General features: G+C 40.4%; 1 protein-coding gene across 2 annotated transcripts in view; it reads left to right on the top strand.

The window, feature by feature from the left end:
- Positions 1 to 18,452, top strand: part of TMEM104 (transmembrane protein 104) — a 73,849-nt gene that overhangs the window by 44,260 nt on the left and 11,137 nt on the right. For both annotated transcript variants that reach the window (XM_053375824.1, XM_053375823.1), the window contains exon 9: positions 6,061 to 6,154. In XM_053375824.1, coding sequence (XP_053231799.1) covers positions 6,061 to 6,154 — 94 coding nt within the window. The remainder of the gene's footprint in view (positions 1 to 6,060; positions 6,155 to 18,452) is intronic.

Here is an 18,452-nt window from a genome sequence, read left to right on the forward strand (position 1 = left end):
ACAGGGAACAGAAAAGAAAACATAAGCTGAATGGATCAATGTATCTCTTTATTAGTAATCTTTCCCCCACCCTCTTCCCTTGCCAATAAAAATAATCCCTCTGGGATAGGATTCTATTTCACTTAGCTCAGTCCACGCTCACCCACATTTCAAACCTCTTGACATTCTTTGAGTGTTCTTTAAAGCCCTCTTCTCATTATTATATAGCTTAGTTAATTAGAGACTTTTGGTCGAGTAGTACTTCATTCCCCAGTGATAGCAAATCAGCATAAAGAGGTCACAGCTCCTTCGCATGTTGTGCATTTTCTCTGATCCTGTTGTATTGCCTGGGCGGTGAAGGAAAATTGCATACATGAAATGTTATTCTTGGCTACTAATGCTGCATTTTTGTCTCTGAATGGGCAGGTTTTCAAAAGACAGCTTCAGGATGCTTATCTGAGCCTGTTCACATCCTCACATTGCTTTTAGACCAGTAGTTTTCAGCCACTGGTCCCATTGCCTCCCACTGGGATCTGCAGAAAGAGGGCTGGCGTAGAGGAGGAGCTATTTTCTGAAGCAGCAAATGGAGAACTTTACTCTCAGCAGTAGGTCATAGCTGTCTGGTTGGTTGTTTTAATTAGCAGGCTATTTTCTTGCATAAATGTGCCCTTAGTGGCTCACAACACAATAAGAGTAATACATCTCAAAACATCATTGATTAAATGCCGCTTTTCCACAATGAGCTGTGCCTAAAGCGCCTTACAGCAAATGTCCAAACATTGAAATACAGAGCATTGGAAATACAAATATACAAAATACAAAACATGCCAGTAAATTAAAAAAATGATAAAAATCAACTATTTGGCAAACACAGAACAAGTTCAACAGTAATTATCTAGGCTTAAATATGTAAATTCAAAGAAAAACGAGTTAACAATAAAGTTTTTGGTACTGGTCTTGCTGCACTCCAAGGAGCCTGACTTAAATACAATTCAGAGGAGAGGGGTAGATGACATACAGCTGGCTCCCATATCTCCCCTCCAGGGGAGACTGACAGCATCGAAAGGCAAATGTCAGAGAGGGTGATGATGGTAAGTCTCTTCCTCAGCATCTTGCACATGTCAGCTGCTGATGCAAGTCTTATTGCCCTTCAAAAGCCCTCAGTATCATGGCTTAAATACAGTACAGAGGGGAAGGGTCCCCTCACCAGACCAGGTGGCATTATGATATAAATAATGTAAAATTATAGTAAATATTGCATTCCAAACAACCCGCTCTTTTCAGTGTCACTTTTACAGTGGTACCTCGCAAGACGAAATTAATTCGTTCCGCAAGTTTTTTCTTGCGTGTTTTTTGTCTTGCGAAGCACAGTTTCCCATAGGAATGCATTGAAAATCAATTAATGCGTTCCTATGGAGACCGCCTACAGACCAGGTCCGGGGACAGTCTGTCCCTGGACCTCTTCTGAAGGCTGGCGGGGGGAGAAGGACTTTTCTCCCCACCGCCAGCCTTCAGAACAGCCTTCTGAAGGCTGGCGGTGGGAAGAAAAGCCCTTCTCCCGCCGCCAGCCTTCAGAAGAGTTCCCGCAGGGCTGCCTAGGCTGTGGATAGCAGCCTGCTGCCCGGCGCGAGGGGCGCTCTGCTTCAGAGCGCCCCTCGTGCAGGGCAGACATTTGCAGCTTGGGGAGCCCTGCAGGACTTCCCCGCAGGGCTCTCCAAGCTGCGGATAGGGGCAGCAGGCTGCTATCCGCAAGCTGCGGATAGGGGCAGCAGGCTGCTATCCGCAGCTTGGAGAGCCCTGCGGGGAAGTCCTGCAGGGCTCCCCAAGCTGCAGATGTCTGCCCCGCGCGAGGGGCGCTCTGCTTAAGAGCGCCCCTCGCGCTGGGCAGCAGGCTGCTATCCGCAGCCTAGGCAGCCCTGCGGGAACTCTTCTGAAGGCTGGCGGTGGAGAAGGGCTTTTCTTCCCACCGCCAGCCTTCAGAACAGCCTTCTGAAGGCTGGCGGTGGGGAGGAAAGCCCTTCTCCCCCCGCCAGCCTTCAGAAGAGGTCCGGGGACAGAGGCGAAGGCGCGCTGCGCTTCCCCGCTGTCCCCGGAGATTTCCCTATGGGCTTTCTTCTTGCGAAGCAAGCCCGTAGGGAAATTCGTCTGGCGAAGCACCTCGAAAAATGGAAAACTCTTTCGTCTTGCGAGTTTTCCGTCTTGCGAGGCATTCGTCTTGCGAGGTACCACTGTATAACATTTTTAAGTTGATACAAAATTATCAGTCATTTTGTATCAATAGTATCAGTTGATACTGTTGAAATACACAAACCAGTCACAGGAAACGTTCTAGTGCAGCCACATAAGAAATTGTATAACTGGTGCGTCAAAACAGAAATGCTTATAAGCTTGTTTTCCTTAAGAACTATTTTAGCAAACCTTAAGTCTTAATTCATAAAACGTCTATGTTATTTGAAAACCACCCCATGTCTAAGCTAAGTTCCATGCTACTTGCAGGTGTTCTCAAGGAGACACAAGGGAATTTTTAGGTTGATTGGTAAAAGGAAGCCTTATAGAAAAATACTTTTGCTTGGTGGTACTGAGAGTTTAACAGGAAGGGTGGATAAGCAGAAGGTTATACATGATGACTTGGCTGGAACTCCTTCACCCGGCCCAGCACAGGACCCAGGGAAGCTGGGGTGCCATTATAGAGACATACTGCTAATTCTTTATTTTATTTTTAAGGATTCTCAATCAAGGCAGGAGTACTAAATTAGATGTTATGATGTCATTGTTCTTTTTAGCTTTGTGAACTATCCTGCAATCAGAACATGCAAAAATTAGCATATAGAAGAACATATAATTGGATAAATCAGTGAAATAGTGAAACATTTGCTATTATGATCAACTATGACTCTGAAGAAAAATGAGATTAAAATTTGATAAAACTTAAATGTGCAGAAGGAACTGAATTAAGTAATTGGGCTTAATGAACTGGTTAATTATTGATTTCATGCAAATGATTGTTATTTCATTTGTAATATGAGGCTCAATTTTTAATGAATTAGCTGATTTATTATAATGAAGAATCCCCTTAATGAATTAGTGGATTAAAATAATTAGGAAACTGAATAATAATTGTTTTACTGTTGATGGACTTGATGCTCTAATTTGAAAGGCGAAAATATCTTAACTAAATAAAGAAAATGAAGACAAACAAAATATTCATCCAAGAGATGCATTAGAATTACAGGTGTGAGATTATTAGATAAATCAGGAACATATGGAAGCAGTCCCAGAGAGAGAAAAGGATGCACGAGAGATTAGAAAAAATATTTTTTATAGTTTGAATCCCTAGGGAAGATACAATTTTCCTCAGATGTTATCCCAGATATAAAAATATATATTTTAGAATGTCTATGAAATGACTCTCATAAACCTTTCTTTGGAAAGCATATTACAGAAATAGATGCTTTTCAAGAAGGTGACTTGATTATATGATGTGTGTGTGTTATATATTAATTAAAATATATTGAAATTTAAAACCTGAAAGTTGGATTCTGTCATTCTGAGGCATACTGTACCATACCCTGGTGTTGCTGTTTTTTTGTTTTGTTTTGTTTTGTTTTTGCAAGTGTTTAAAAATTAAGAATAGTAATAGTAATAACCTAACTCATCTGAGTTAGGTAATGGCTATGTATTTGAATAGGTGACTTCAGTAAAGGGAAAACTATCAGATATTCATAAAGTAGTTTAAAGATGGAACCATTAAATATTTTAACATTTTACTTTGGACCACATTTTTCATATTCTCCCATGGACAACATACTTGCTTCAACAAAGCATAACTCATCAAATTATGATTGGTGGAATAATGTTGCAGGAAGTTTCAAATCATACCACTGACAAAATCTAGTCCAGTAGATTGAAGTCTATTATATTATGTGTATATAACCATCAGAAGTGCAGAACAATGCAAATTCAATGGTCCAAATGGCTTTCTCCCCAGAACTTTATAAATTAGTAACTTTACTTATACAAAATATTTTGAATTTTGATAAGTGGATGTTTGTTGTAAGAACATAGGGGGTATTTTATGGACAGGAAAATTTGCATATATAAAAATGTTATCCCCAAATTTCATTTCATTAAGCAGTCAGCACTACTGACTGATGGACTGTGATTAATAAAAGCATCTCATATGGCAAATAATGAGTTTCTCACAAAATAAATGGAGAGCTAAGATTTTGAAATATTGAACTGTATTACAAAGCTGCAGTATTGTTGCACCATTGGGAACTTTTGAGAGCTTTGAAGAATATTTATGGCTTTCATTGGAATGAGACTAAACAGGCTCACTCACTACCAGCTTTATATAGGAATTAATAAAGAACTGATATGTAGAATCAGGATTGCAGCTAAGGTTGACTTGCCCTTTAACTGTTGGATAAATTCTGCTGCTTTCTTAGTCTCTTTATCTTGCCATTATAGGTGATTACAATAATACTAACTTTCCTTGTTTTGGTGTTTTATTTATAAATTTTGAATGAACAAGAGAAGAAAAAAATATTGCTTGTCTAGACAGTAGAAATAAATGGAAATTGGGTCTAAAATTAATCTTCCAATATTTTATCAATATTTACAAATTAGACATTTTAAAGAAAGGTTGACATTTAATAGTGCTCTAACTATTTGAGTTATTAGACTATCAGTGTAATGGATCTATAGGACTTTTCCCAGCAGTTTTATTATGTGCTTTTAACAATCTGCTTTGCAGAATCAGCTTTACTGTTCCTTAAAAAAAAATGGGAACAGAACATTGATATAATTACACAAAATAAATTGCAATATCTATTAAGACAAAGTGTGTCTCAATTTGTAACCTTTAATATAAAAAATTGTCCTTGACACCCATAAAATTGAAGAGAATCTATATTAGTAATGTGAAATATTGAAAATCTGGCAGTTTGAGGGCTGACATGATGCCCTTTTGTTTGTCACACTGAAAAATTAAAATGGTCTGGATAAATCTTTTCAGTGAAGAGACATGTGTTAGGGGGGTCTGAAATTGGGTCTCCAGCTGTTTTTTAAAATAAAAGTTCAGTAACAGGTGAGGGGAGACTAGAATCTTACTGGGACATCTTTCTGAATGAGAAATCATTGCCTTCTCCTCCCCTCCCTAGCTGATTATTTGCCTCGGGGGCACCACGTACTAGTATTATAGGGCAAAGACTAGCTTGGGGTGATTTTTTTGTTGTGGCCAATGTTCCCATTCAATATTGTGGTCATGATTGGATACAGCCTCTCTCTCCCCCAACCCAGGGGCCTGGTAGCCACTACAACTTTTTTTCAGTAACATAACAATTATAATGGTAGAGAATCTGATAGCATTCAATATACTGGCTCTTCTGTTAGGTTATTTGAAGAGAGTCCACAAGAAGAGGAAGTTGAAGTGATGTAAAGCATAGTTGTGTTGGGAAAAATGGGGATGTGAAGAGATGGAAAACAAAACTGGGGGTGTGTGTATGTAATGTTCGACTTAACAAGTTTGGTCTCTGTTACAAATTGAAGAAGAATGAACAACCATTTAGAAGTGGGAATCTTCTGTTCACTTTCGATACCTGTAGAGGGGTCAACCAGGAATAATTTTGGATGTTTTAGCACCTTCCCTAAATTTATACTGATTTGCTCATAATTTTTTGTTAATTATATGCTAATTCTCCCTCCCCCATGATGTATTCTTTGTATGGGGTACATTACATTACAGTATCTTTTATTAAAATCTAGAGAGTACTACTGCTAAATAGGTTAGCAAGAACAAGTATGCAAGCCTAAACAGAATATGGGCAAAGAATGGAAAATAAATATTTTGTAGAGCTACATAGCAGTCATAGCAAATATTTATGAACCAAAATTTCACAAATGTTCTAATTCTGCCCTAGTCAGATGTCAGTCAAATGGTTTGACTGTGAAAAAGGTTTGTTTTCATTTTAAAACAAAAGAATGATTATCAGTAATAGAGACAATTTATGTGAGTTGTACATAGTGAGTTTGCTTTTAACTCCATTATTTTCTTGACTTTTTGTTTGTTCCTTATTTCAGGCAGCATTTACCATCCTCTTGGGCCCATTCACCTTTTTTAATGTGCAGAAAACAAAGTATCTTCAGATTCTGACATCACTCATGAGGTGGATAGGTAAGTCCATGAACAACTGCTGTGCTGCACACACATTACAAATCATGATATCATTGTGAGTTCCTCCTCTGATCTTACAATAGTCATGTCATTAGACTACTTTCAATGAGTAGTTTTTCATGCAAGTGAGATGGTAGCTGATAGGCAAGACTGCCAACAGTGCAAAAATTGCTGCATTGCTAGCCTTTGTATCTCCCTTGGCCAGGCTGCAATTGTTAGTTTGTATGTCATGAACCTCTCTGATTCTTAGCCAGGGGACTAGGGTTTGTTGCTGCAATTGCTAGACATCTTGGAAACCTAGAGAGAATAATAAACTTCATGAGTAAAGAGGGAACCGCAGTATAGAAAGATAGATGCATTTTATTTAAAGGTGTAATTGAATTTGAAGCTACATTTGTATGTGTTTATGTGCCTCACACGGCCGAAAGCAGTTTTTCATGAATCTAATTAAGGTTTGAGATACATTTGTTGCAGGCAGCATACATATAGGAAGAAGACTTTAATGAGGTATTGAGCCCAAGATTAGACAGATCAACAAACACAGGACATGCTAATAATATCCCAGTTATCTTTTAAAAATGGTTGGCTGGGTATTTGGTGATATTATCACCCTAACAAAAGGGACTGCACTTATTATTCTAGCGTTCATAGGTCTTTTTATTACACTTTTGTAACATCATTTTTCAAGTCTGTTATAAAAGCAGAAATAGATACGATGTTTAATCCTGATCATGCACCATTAACTCTTTATTGGGAATTTAAAGAGAAATCATCACCTATTTGGCAGCTACATTACCTTTTAAAAGAGAATTTCCGTGCGCTGCTCTGATTTGGCAGAAGCGGCTTAGTCATGCTGGCCACATGACCCGGAAGCTGGACGTCGGCTCCCTCCGCCAATAAAGCGAGATGAGTGCCGCAACCCCAGAGTCAGCCATGACTGGACCTAATTGTCAGGGGTCCCTTTACCTTTACCTTTAGTCTTCACTGCAGAGTAGGTGGCTGGAGTGGTGGTGAGATTCTAATCCCATTGTTATGGATGGATCATGGATCAAGTCCCCCCAGTGTCCGTATTCATGAAACAAAAATGGCATGAGTAAGCAAGAACAGCATTTGTTTTACAAACAAGAGATTCATTTTGTATCCAGTGGTGCTCACTTTACACAAAAAGGCAATCAAAGACAAATGCAAAAAGCAAGAGCGCTCAGTCAACACGTACTGAAGAGTCTTCAGCTCTGTGTATGCTCAGAACAGATGAATGATTGTGATATAAGTTAAAGCTACCCACGTGGGGCTGTGTCTGAAGCAGTTTTGACTCCTTCCATATCTGCTATAGTGGCTGTGCTATATAGTTCTCATAACAATAGATGAAGTAGAAGCCTTCATAGTGGGTTGTCTGATCAGGCACGCCAATCAATCACATGGTTTTGTTCATGAGTAGGCAAACTAGGGGCCGGATTCGGCCCAATCACCTTATAAATCTGGCCCACGGACAGTCGAGGAATCAGCATGTTTTTACATGAGCAGAATGTGTGCTTTTATTTAAAATGCATCTCTGGGTTATTTGTGGGGCGTAGGAACTCGTTCATATTTTTTTTCAAAATATAGTCTGAAGGACAGTGGACTGGCCCCCTGCTGAAAAAGTTTGCTGATCCCTGGTTTTGTTGCTTAGAGATCCATGGAAGGGACCTCTTTGCCATAGCTGTATTCGGGTTTAGGATTGGCTGAGTGATGCAGAAAGCTGATTGGCCAGAGAACAGGAGATTGGCAGAAATGCCTCTTAAGTCCAAGGAGGCATAAAATGTGTGGGGAACAGGAAAGTGTGTATGGATTTGAGATTTGGGGGAGGAAATGTTTTAAAACAACTTGACATACTCAGTGGGAGGGCTATGCCCCAGTAGCCCTAATGAACCAGCCTTCACTGTCCTTATCACACCATTTTTACCCTGACCATATAAAATCTTTGTAGGCTCTGGCTTCCTTGCTGGAGATGGTGATCTCATTAAGTGGTATTAGGAATGAAAACGTAATTCCTTCTCAGGTCACTGATCCAGGGCTGATCACTCAACTTTCACTCTGTGTAGTGTGTAAATATATCATGCTGATCTCATCCTGTCTCTTTGAAAACCTGACAACTGTCTTTCCTGAAGTTGTAAGATAATGAAACCTTAGTACACAAGCCAGGCTTTGCCTCTGAGTGCTTGGTGAAGATGAGAAAGGTGAGAACAGTTTGGGCACAATGTAGGGAGAAACCTGTTCATTAGTTTAATTCCTGTTCAGGGCCAGTGGAAGATAAGCTGCCCCCAGGTAAAATTTAATGACTATGGCAATGCCTTACTGACTATTCAGTGCAAATGATTTTCAGTGAATTTTTTTCGAGAGAAGAAGGAAAATAAGAGCTTAGTGATCGTATTGAAAAGTCAGAGCTGTTGTCATCCAGGGCAGTATCTGTTTATGCAGGGCAGCAGTGGGTTCAGATTCTTACCAGCACCTAATATCTTCCTGTTATTGTCTGAGCACACACAAGCTTTGCGAATTCCATGCTTATTGGAGCAAATGGCTATCTTATTAAGTGGTAATATGAGTTTGAAGAGCAATCCTTTCTCAGCTTGGAAACAGAGTTATTTGCTGTTAACAACTCCTTCACTGGCCTTAACTGAAGCAAATGAACTCGCCTCCCCACCCCTGTTTTGCAGACTCCATCCACTTGGACTCAAGAGCACAGATAGCATTTCCTGGCTCATTACAAGGCAGTGGTGCCAAAGGTGTTTCTGGAAGCACCCTTGAGCTTTCATGCCAAACTCTTTGTGTTGGGCAGACAGATCCTAATTAGTATTTTGTACTGTTAACAGGCATGCATCTGTTTTTTTGTTTCTGCTACTTACAGGATTACATTACACTCTAGCCTTCTCCCTCTGCTTAGTTTGGTTAGTTCTCTTTTTGGCACAATGAACTTGGCAAATCAGAGATCAGAATCTCTTTATAATGGAGCAATAAATTTGAGGGAGCCGACTCACCTTAGTAAACTATGATTTTTAAAATCTGACACACAGTATGCCTGGCACAGGAGTTGCCTTGCTGTGCTCAGTGGTTTCATTCAGGCTGGTGGACATTAGTCTGTTCTGCTTCAGGTGTATGCTAAATTAAGATGACCATAGAGCAGAGTGATCTTGACAACAATGCTACATATGAAGATCATCTTGGGGACCTGCATTTTTCAGTCGTAGTGAACACAGTCCCTTTGTTTTGAAGACAGCCACCTACTGAAACATCAGGCCAACAATATGGCATAAGAAATATTTGAAATCACCTAGGGCTTCAGAAAACAAGTGTGATAAAGTCAGCAGCTCCCGACAGCTGGGGTAGAATCTGTTAGCCTTTTGGGCATGGTCTGGAAACAAAGGCTGGCATGATGTAGCAAACTCCTTGTCATAACAAATAAGAGGAAGAAGGGCACTGGGACACATTACCTGAAGTGGAGCAAGCTCCAGATAAAAGCTCCTCTCAACGCAGATGCCTGCATCCATATTGACTCCTCTAGGGATCCCTTTTCAAGCATTCATTTAAAAAATATTTTCAAAATGCTGATCTTGTTTTCATATTAAAACGCATTCTAGCCTCAGTAATTCTGCCACTCTGGCAAGTGCGTTAATAGAATTATTGAAAATAAGCCTAGCTATGGCCCTGTTATATTGCTGTTAGCTAAAGCAGTATGTGCGAAAGCTTGCAGACAATGCCTGGTGATGTGTTAGAAGCCAGAAGGAGTGGTTGCATAAGATTGCCAGTGGTCCAACGCTAAATCAATGCCATACCTTGCTCCATTACTAGCAGAACCAGATCTGTGTATAAGAAGCAAATGTGTCATTCAACTATATATACGTAATATAATTTGTGTCACTTCATAAAACTGAAATAATGTTATGTAAGTTGGCTCTTCTTAGCACAGAAAATGGTGTCAAGATCTTAAAGAGTTTCAGATAAGCTAATGTAGCTTTTTGCTCAGAGAGCAGTGATGAATGTATTACTAGATCACAGAATTCAATAAATAGTTGTGTTTCACCTCATGCATTGGTTCAAGAAGTGCAAATCAGGTAGGTTTGCATTAAAATACAAACTGAACACATATATTAACATGCCTAGTTAAGTATTAAATAATCTGACCATAAGCATTGATAAAGGAAATAACTTGTACTTAATATTCATTAAAAAGTTCTTCTAGCACTTCTCTGTTAATCTGTTTCTCACTTTATTAATTATTGTTTATTTTATTAAAAGAATTTCTAACCCAGTGTTCATTGAGTAATCAATGAGGTCCTTTTGCTCTTTGTCTCTCCAACTGCTTTACTACACATCCAGATTAATTCACTCATCCTTACTGTATAGTGCTTGTCCTCCAAAATAACTTCATTGTCTTCCAAATTTGTTTCCTTTTGGTTGAATCCTGTTGTCAGCTCCAATGCCCACACATGGCCATAGTTAAGATTCCCCAATACAGTGGTACCTCAGGTTAAGTACTTAATTCGTTCCGGAGGTCTGTTCTTAACCTGAAACTGTTCTTAACCTGAAGCACCACTTTAGCTAATGGAGCCTCCTGCTGCCACCGCACCACCGGAGCACGATTTCTGTTCTCATCCTGAAGCAAAGTTCTTAACCCAAGGTACTATTTCTGGGTGAGCGGAGTCTGTAACCTGAAGCGTATGTATCCTGAAGTGCCTGAGGTACCACTGTGTCTAGTCCACCAATTTATTCAGTGAGTGCTTGTTACTGCTAAAACTTATTTAAATGGTCTCTTACCTCTCTAACTTCCCTATTGCTCTTCTACTCCTTCAGTTCAACTTTCCCTCCCATCTCCACAACTGCCTTGGGAAGCTAAGTGAGGTACCTGAACCTTTCTATTGGACCTTGATGGGGTTTTGTGTGTGTGTGTGCACTCGCGCAGTTATTTTAAGCTAATATGGCCCAGACAATAGGACAGAGTCTTGGTTGGATTGCTGGATATTATCTGGTCTCAGAGCCAAGATGTCCCAATTATGAATCTACTCCCAGATGAAACTGACCACATGGCTGGTCTAAACTAGCTCCGGTGTTGCCTCTTTGTGTGTGCACATGTGCATGACAAACAGCCATGGGGGCTGCATGCAGCCTCAGTCAACTGGTTTGGTTTGGGGTATCATCTGTTCCCAGGACTATCTGTGAATGAATGATAGTACGGGAGTTTTCTATTCATTGCCTGTGCTGTCAACCACCAACCTGAGCTGACTGCATTCTTAGACTGGATAGATCAACTCTTGATCAGATCTTGATAAAGCCATTCTTAAGACCTGGAACACATAAAGGCGAAGTTGTATTTTTGCCTATATTGAGCTTGGTCTTTTGTGCTTGTCTAGAATTCTGTTTCATTTCTGCTTCATAAGCTGGAGGGATCTACTTATGCAGTGTGATATTATTCCTTTTTGCCAGACAACAGCACAATTTTTATTTTTCTTATGAAGGTTGTATATTCTTGCTGGCAGTGTGTTTTTCCCAAAATTAATGCTTAAAGGGCTTTCATTAAAAAAGAAGAATGTGTTCCCATTGTCAAAGAAGGAAGGTCAGGAAGTAAAGTGTGTAGGTTGCAATGGTGTAGACAGATTTGGCAAAAAGATATACTGTTGCTTACTGTAAGAACAAATGTTACATGGAAATTATTGCCAAATTGCTCTCTGTATAGATTTCTCAGTGGGTAGTTGGATAACAATACTTCCTGTATGACTGGGGATTTATGTATTTACAAAAAATATATATACTATTTTTTAGCCTTCAAGGGGCCTTCTAAAACTGGGAACAGGAAATTTTTAGCCCCACCACTTGCTTAAAAAGCAGCCTCAAGAGAGGAAGATATAACAACAACAACAACAACAACAACAACAACAACAACAACAACAACAACAACAACAACAACAATTCCCACAGCTTGTTGGGATAAAAATAACCACCACCTCCCTACAAAACAGTAAAGATGGGGACAAGTAAACCTGTCTCAGAGGAGAGTTTCATAACCACAGTGCTGCCACTGAAGAAGCTCTGTCTCCTATCACTGCAAGACATGTCTCTCAACAGAACAAGCAGTAGGGCTTCCGATGATGGCTGCAGGTGACAAGTCAGTTATTATGGGAGGAAGCAGTTCTTGAGATATCCTAGCCCCAAACCATTTAGGGCTTTGTAGGTAAAACCAGTAGCTTCAAATGCACCTGGAAAGCAGTGGATCTTGCCTGTTTGCAGTTTTAACTTAACAACAATCCTCTGTCTGAGGCTTCATGTTAATTTTGTGATGAACTGACATGCTGAAAAATAGCTGACAGGCAGTAGCTTATATTAGTTCTTTTACAACCCCTTCCTTTCAAAAATCATATTGAGAGGGCAGAGTATGATCTGCATCTCATCCTGTTTTTTGTGTAAACGACATGCCACCTGGATCTACTGTGAACTATGTATAATGGTATTCTAAATGTAGTTATCTGAAACATACTTTTCAGGCTGCCACCATCACACAAATCCTTCTTTGATGTTCAGAGCAACTTCACGTATACATGATGATAGGATATCATAGCACATACTTTCCTGATCTTCACAACAAAAACAATGGATAGGTCATCTTACACACTGGTGGCAAAGCTGTGGCTTTCCAGATGTGGTTGAACTGCAACTCTCAGCAACCCCAGTCAGTTTATGACCAGGAATTATGGTTCAGCAACATTGGGGGGGGGGCATAGTTTAGCCACCCTTGGCCTAGAGCCCGGCATGCAGTGCCTCATTTTTTCCATCCAGCATTGTAGAATGTTTAATTGGTTAATCAATTAGTTTGTACTGCATGTGTTGAGAAGCATATATTAAGGGCTAGAGATCATGGGGGAAACACAACAGTGTGGAAAAATTCATCATTAAACATTGACTTTGTTAGCAGCTAAGGCATTTGATTGCAACTTGTTACAGTATGAGACTCCTAGCAGGCTGCAGAGCCAGTGCTGAAGAGTTTACCCAGCTAGCCCTCAGTCAGGAGCAGGTTTTGTTCAGTTTGTTACAGATGCTATATCTGCTATTATTGGATGTTGTTATATTTTAATAATTATGTCTTCTGCAAATTCCCCAGAGTGCTTGCTTTCAGTTCCTCAGTCTAGTTTTCCTTCAGTGGTGCCCTGAAATTTACTCATTTCAGGAAAATTAGCGTGTTAGTCCTTTGTGCAGTCTTCTTCCATGGACTGTCACAAACACTTTGGAAAGGTAGTGCCTGGATTTCTGCTCTTCTAACTGATAAGACCACACAGAAGATGGAGGCTGAAATCTTTTGCCCACTTACTTGGGAGTAACTCGCTTTGAACAATTGTAGGTATATTTATTCAAAGGTAGGTGCATCTAGGTCCTATAGAAACACTGCAGAAAAACTGACAATAAAACTGGAGAGTTCTGCTTTGCACATCTATGCGTGTTCTTTCTTTTCATCCTTTGAACTCTCATTCAATTGCTTTCCAATACAGAGGCTTTAAATTTTGGAAAGTTATTTTTAAGAAAATGGTTGTGTCGATACAGTATGCCTTGCTTCACTAGTGGATAGATTAGGAAATCAATACTAGTGGCAGATTCCCTACATACACACAACTGGAAAAAATGCTCAGATTAAGCGGTGCCTCTGATGGAGAAGTAGCATGTGGAATAGTTTTAAACCACTGGTTTCAAAATTGTACTGATTTTTTGTTTTCTTAGAATTCCCAAGCAACACTGAGTGTGATGCTTCTAGGTTTGGACTTTGGATAGTCACTTAATGATGTGTTCATTTCCCCTGATCTTGAGAAGATCCAGTGAGCTGCTTCTTTTTTTTTTGTTTTATTTAAAGCATATGATGCATTAGTTTGCTACACAAGTGAAAGAAACTAGTTCTGCATTTCCAGAAGGCCTCTCTCTAGGGTTCTCAATCCTTACTTAGAAAAAATACCTAAAATGCATGTGATTTTCTTCTGTGGTGGTTCATCTGTTACCATTTGCCTTCTTTAAGATGAGCAATTAGCCAAAACAAAACAAAAGAACCCTCTTTTTCTGAACTGCTGCATAGATTGATAATTCCATACAGTAGTATGGCTGTCCTGCTGCTGTTTTTAAATTAAAATGTAAATTCATCCAGAGATTCCATCTCTGAACTAGTTTTGTTCCCACTCCTAAAATTTGACAATTGCTAATTGGGAAAGGGGACTGGGGGAATACTTCAATTTTTTAGAGCCACGGCTTGTACAGAGGTTTAAAAATTCTTGCTATTTCCAGTCTCCTGCAGTGAGATTAGTATGTCAGCATCCTTCCCCTCTAGACAGGCACTCTTCTTCTGATAAAAGGCTGAGCTTACTGTGACAGTTTACGATAGGCTCATTCAGACTTCTTGCTCTTTCAAGTCTGTTTTACACACTGTACAGGTAGGATGGGTAAAATTCTAAGCCACAAGCCATTTCATGTTTGTTTTAAGGGTATTCAAGTGACGTCCTTATCTCACCAAGTTTGTACGTGTGCATTTTCTTTGTTTCTTTTGAGGGACGACAAGAACAGCTGTATAGTGGATAAATAATGCACTTAGAAGGAAGAAGAAAATATATTTACAACGACAAAGTTGAAATACCATTCTTCTCCACAATCTCATCTCTTTGTGAAACATCTGCTGAAGAACTAGTTTTCAGCACCGTCTGTTGGGGGTGAGGGGTGAGGTAAAGTGGTGCCATTTTGAGTCTTAGTCCCTTGTTAGTTTCAGATAAAAAATCAAGAATGATATAGAGTGCTGTATCTGGCTGTTGAAGATCTTGCTAGATAAAATGAGTGTTTAAGAAGAGCGTTTCCCCCCCAGACTGGAAGAGAAAGTTGTGCCATTTGCATGGGCCACTTCAGTTATGTTTAGCTGTGGCATTCAGAGCAACTGTTTATTTCAATTTCGTGCTACATCCAGGGTAGAAAGGAGGAGTAACCCAACATGCCTTAATATCTGTAGTAGAGTATTTTGTTGCCCAGGCAGTTCTAGGAAATTGTGGTGCTTCATTGGATACTAGACCCACCAAATTCGAGAAGTTTTCTTGTTATGTAAGATTTACATCTTGTCCATGACATGCCCAAGCTCTGTCCAAATATACATTGGCAGAGCTGGTGCTATAATGAGGCAAGTTGAAACCATTGTCTCAGGCCGCAGGCAAATGTGGTTAGGTTAACAAGCATGGACTGTTGCTCCCATGCCTCATTGTTGCTCCACTCTCATATTTCTCCACTCTCATTATTGCTGCCTCTGCCACTACCATTCACCCAGCTGCACACTGAGCCTCTCCAAAACCCGCACCCTCCTCCTCTCTTGCTCTAGCACCTGAGGAAAGGCCCAAGGAGCCTTTCTCAGATCAAGGCATTGTGAAGTGTACTTATAAAAATACCTCTAAGCAGTAGCCAGAAAACTAAAGCAACAACAATGAGGCAGGGCACCTGCACTGCCATAGCTCAAAACGGTGCATAAATGTAGGAAAAAGTTTAAAGTTATGCTGTTTAAAGTAACTTTCACCTTGTTCCTTGTTCTTAAGCTTAAAAAACATTTCTAGCTGCTACAGCAGTGTGGGCCCTTTCCCAGTACTTTCACAACTTTACCACCTAAATGCACAGTATTCTGTCATACTCAGTTTGAGGGATAAGATATCATTCTTTTTCTCATGGGGCGACATAAATGAATTTCATAAAGTACATTTAGTTGAAATTGAGCAGCGTAGCAAGTACATAGTTGTGCTAGTGCCCCCAAATTGTGAAGTTTTGCTGTCTACTGGATGAGAATAAATTAGGCAAAACAGCATTCCCATTTTGCTGACTAGGTGCCTGCAGTCTTTTTTTATAAGACTATAATGCCTCCCTATATCTTGCTTGGTCTTCCCTATCTCCTTACAGGCTGACCCTCCACATTGCTCCTGTGTCCTCTTTTGGGGACACTTTTTTTCCAGAGCCTGCTCACATTCTGAACTTCTTTGTCATTTCTGTTGAGTTCTTGTTCCTAAGAGTGATATATTAATGATGTATTTCAGACATTGCAAGTCTTATAGTTTGTTATTCTTGCCACTGTTGTGTACTGGAATATGTAATAAATTTTATGAAAGCTTGCATAGAATGAAGCCTATGGCTCAAATAAATGTGAAGAAGAAGACGGTGCCACCTGCAGGAGAATTGTTAAATAACTTAAAACAAAAAACATAATCATGTATCAAATTAAGTCAACTCTAATCCATGAAAGTTGCACCGTAATGAATTTGTTAGTCTTTAAGGTGCCACAAGACTATTGTTTTTCCTGTTCCTTCTGGAAACTTTAGAAAAGTTGATCAAAGACATGATTACTTGAAATTAAGGGGAACTGAAATCAATGTGGCTTACAATATACTTCTTTTTTAATCTTGGTGTGTTAGACTAATACTAGTGTTTCAGTATTGTCCATCATTTACCCTCTGTTTGCTTTTCTCTTGAATCTTACCTTAGAACCTCTCAGTGCCAGTGTTTTGCTGGGTCTCTAGGCCATCACCCTAACATTTTGCAAGCCTTTGCTTATACAGTGGTACCTCGGGTTACATACGCTTCACATTACATACGCTTCAGGTTACAGACTCCGCTAACCTAGAAATAGTACCTCAGGTTAAGAACTTTGCTTCAGGAGGAGAACAGAAATCGTGCTCTGGCGGCGCGGCGGCAGCAGGAGGCCACATTAGCTAAAGTGGTGCTTCAGGTTAAGAACAGTTTCAGGTTAAGAACGGACCTCTGGAACGAATTAGGTACTTAACCTGAGGTACCACTGTACTAAGGGATCTTGACAACAACTGTCTAAGAGCATGTGCAACTGTGAGAGGAAGAATCTGCCCCTGAAGCCTCTCCTAAGGGCATTTCCCACCTTCCGAGGGACTGCAATATCCTCTCCTCTTCCTCCTCCTGTTTTCCTCCTGGTGCTTCCTCCTCCTAAGAGTCTATCCTGATACTTTTTCGATGAGGAACAAAGCAAGAGGCATGTACTGCAAGAGGGTGATTCATTATCATTATGTGCTGGCATATTGATTCTCCGCTTTGGGAGGAAAGTTCTGTCACGCCATCAGCTAGGACTGATGGATAGCTCTGCCAGAAATGTGTCAAAACTCTTGACACAGTGCTTGCTTAAACAAATAGTTCTAAGTGGATTGAGGGAAGGAATGGACTATGGGCACCTCCTATTCTGTCAAGATGGTGGGGTGGAATTTCATGCTCTCATCTGCTCTGCATTACTTGGAAAAGTGAAAACTGAAAGTGTCATTCATGCCTTCTAGTGGCATTTGATAAGTGTTGCTCAAGGCTTTGAGCTTAAAGAATGTATGGCTCTGGGGAAGGTAGAATAACTGAGTTGCTGGGAAATGGGAGACCTCAATTTACACCTCCTGTGTATATCTCCTGTTGCATGCAATTAGAGAGCTGTTCTGGCCAAGAATTTCCAGAGTAGTAGTCTTTTATTAGGGACGTGGGTGGCGCTGTGGGTAAAACCTCAGTGCCTAGGGCTTGCCGATTGCATGGTCGGCGGTTCGAATCCCCACGGCGGGGTGAGCTCCCGTCGTTCGGTCCCAGCTCCTGCCCACCTAGCAGTTCAAAAGCACTCTTAAGTGCAAGTAGATAAATAGGGACCGCTTTCTAGCGGGAAGGTAAACGGCGTTTCCGTGTGCTGCGCTGGTGCTGGCTCGCCAGAGCAGCTTCGTCACGTTGGCCACGTGACCCGGAAGTGTCTCCGGACAGCGCTGGCCCCCGGCCTCTTAAGTGAGATGGGCGCACAACCCTAGAGTCGGACACGACTGGCCTGTACGGGCAGGGGTACCTTTACCTTTACCTTTAGTCTTTTATTACTCTGTTGCAGCAGAACCAACTAAGAGCTTTGTGGCACATGGAAAGAGTTAGAGGTACTTATACACATGGTGATGGTGGGAAGTGTTAACAGTGAGGATGGAGGGAAATAAATAGTAATGATTATGGACAGGACACGTATTAAAGCTTAGTAGTGTCAATATGTTTATGTTATCAATAACTGGTTTGTGGATATTCATAGTAAATTATGTAATTATCACTGTCCTTTTCTGCATTTCATTTCCCTCTGACCTCAGTGTTGGTAATTCCCTCACCAACCATGTGTGGAAGTCAGGATAACACTTGATGATGTGAACTGTAGCCTGGACCAAATGTGTTAGTCCTTAAAGTGCCACAAGATCCTTTTCCTTTTCTGTCTGAGAGTGTATATATAAAGGTAAAGGTAAAGGACCCCTGACAG

Source organism: Podarcis raffonei, chromosome 2 (assembly GCF_027172205.1).
Source record: "Podarcis raffonei isolate rPodRaf1 chromosome 2, rPodRaf1.pri, whole genome shotgun sequence".
NCBI lineage: Eukaryota > Metazoa > Chordata > Lepidosauria > Squamata > Lacertidae > Podarcis > Podarcis raffonei.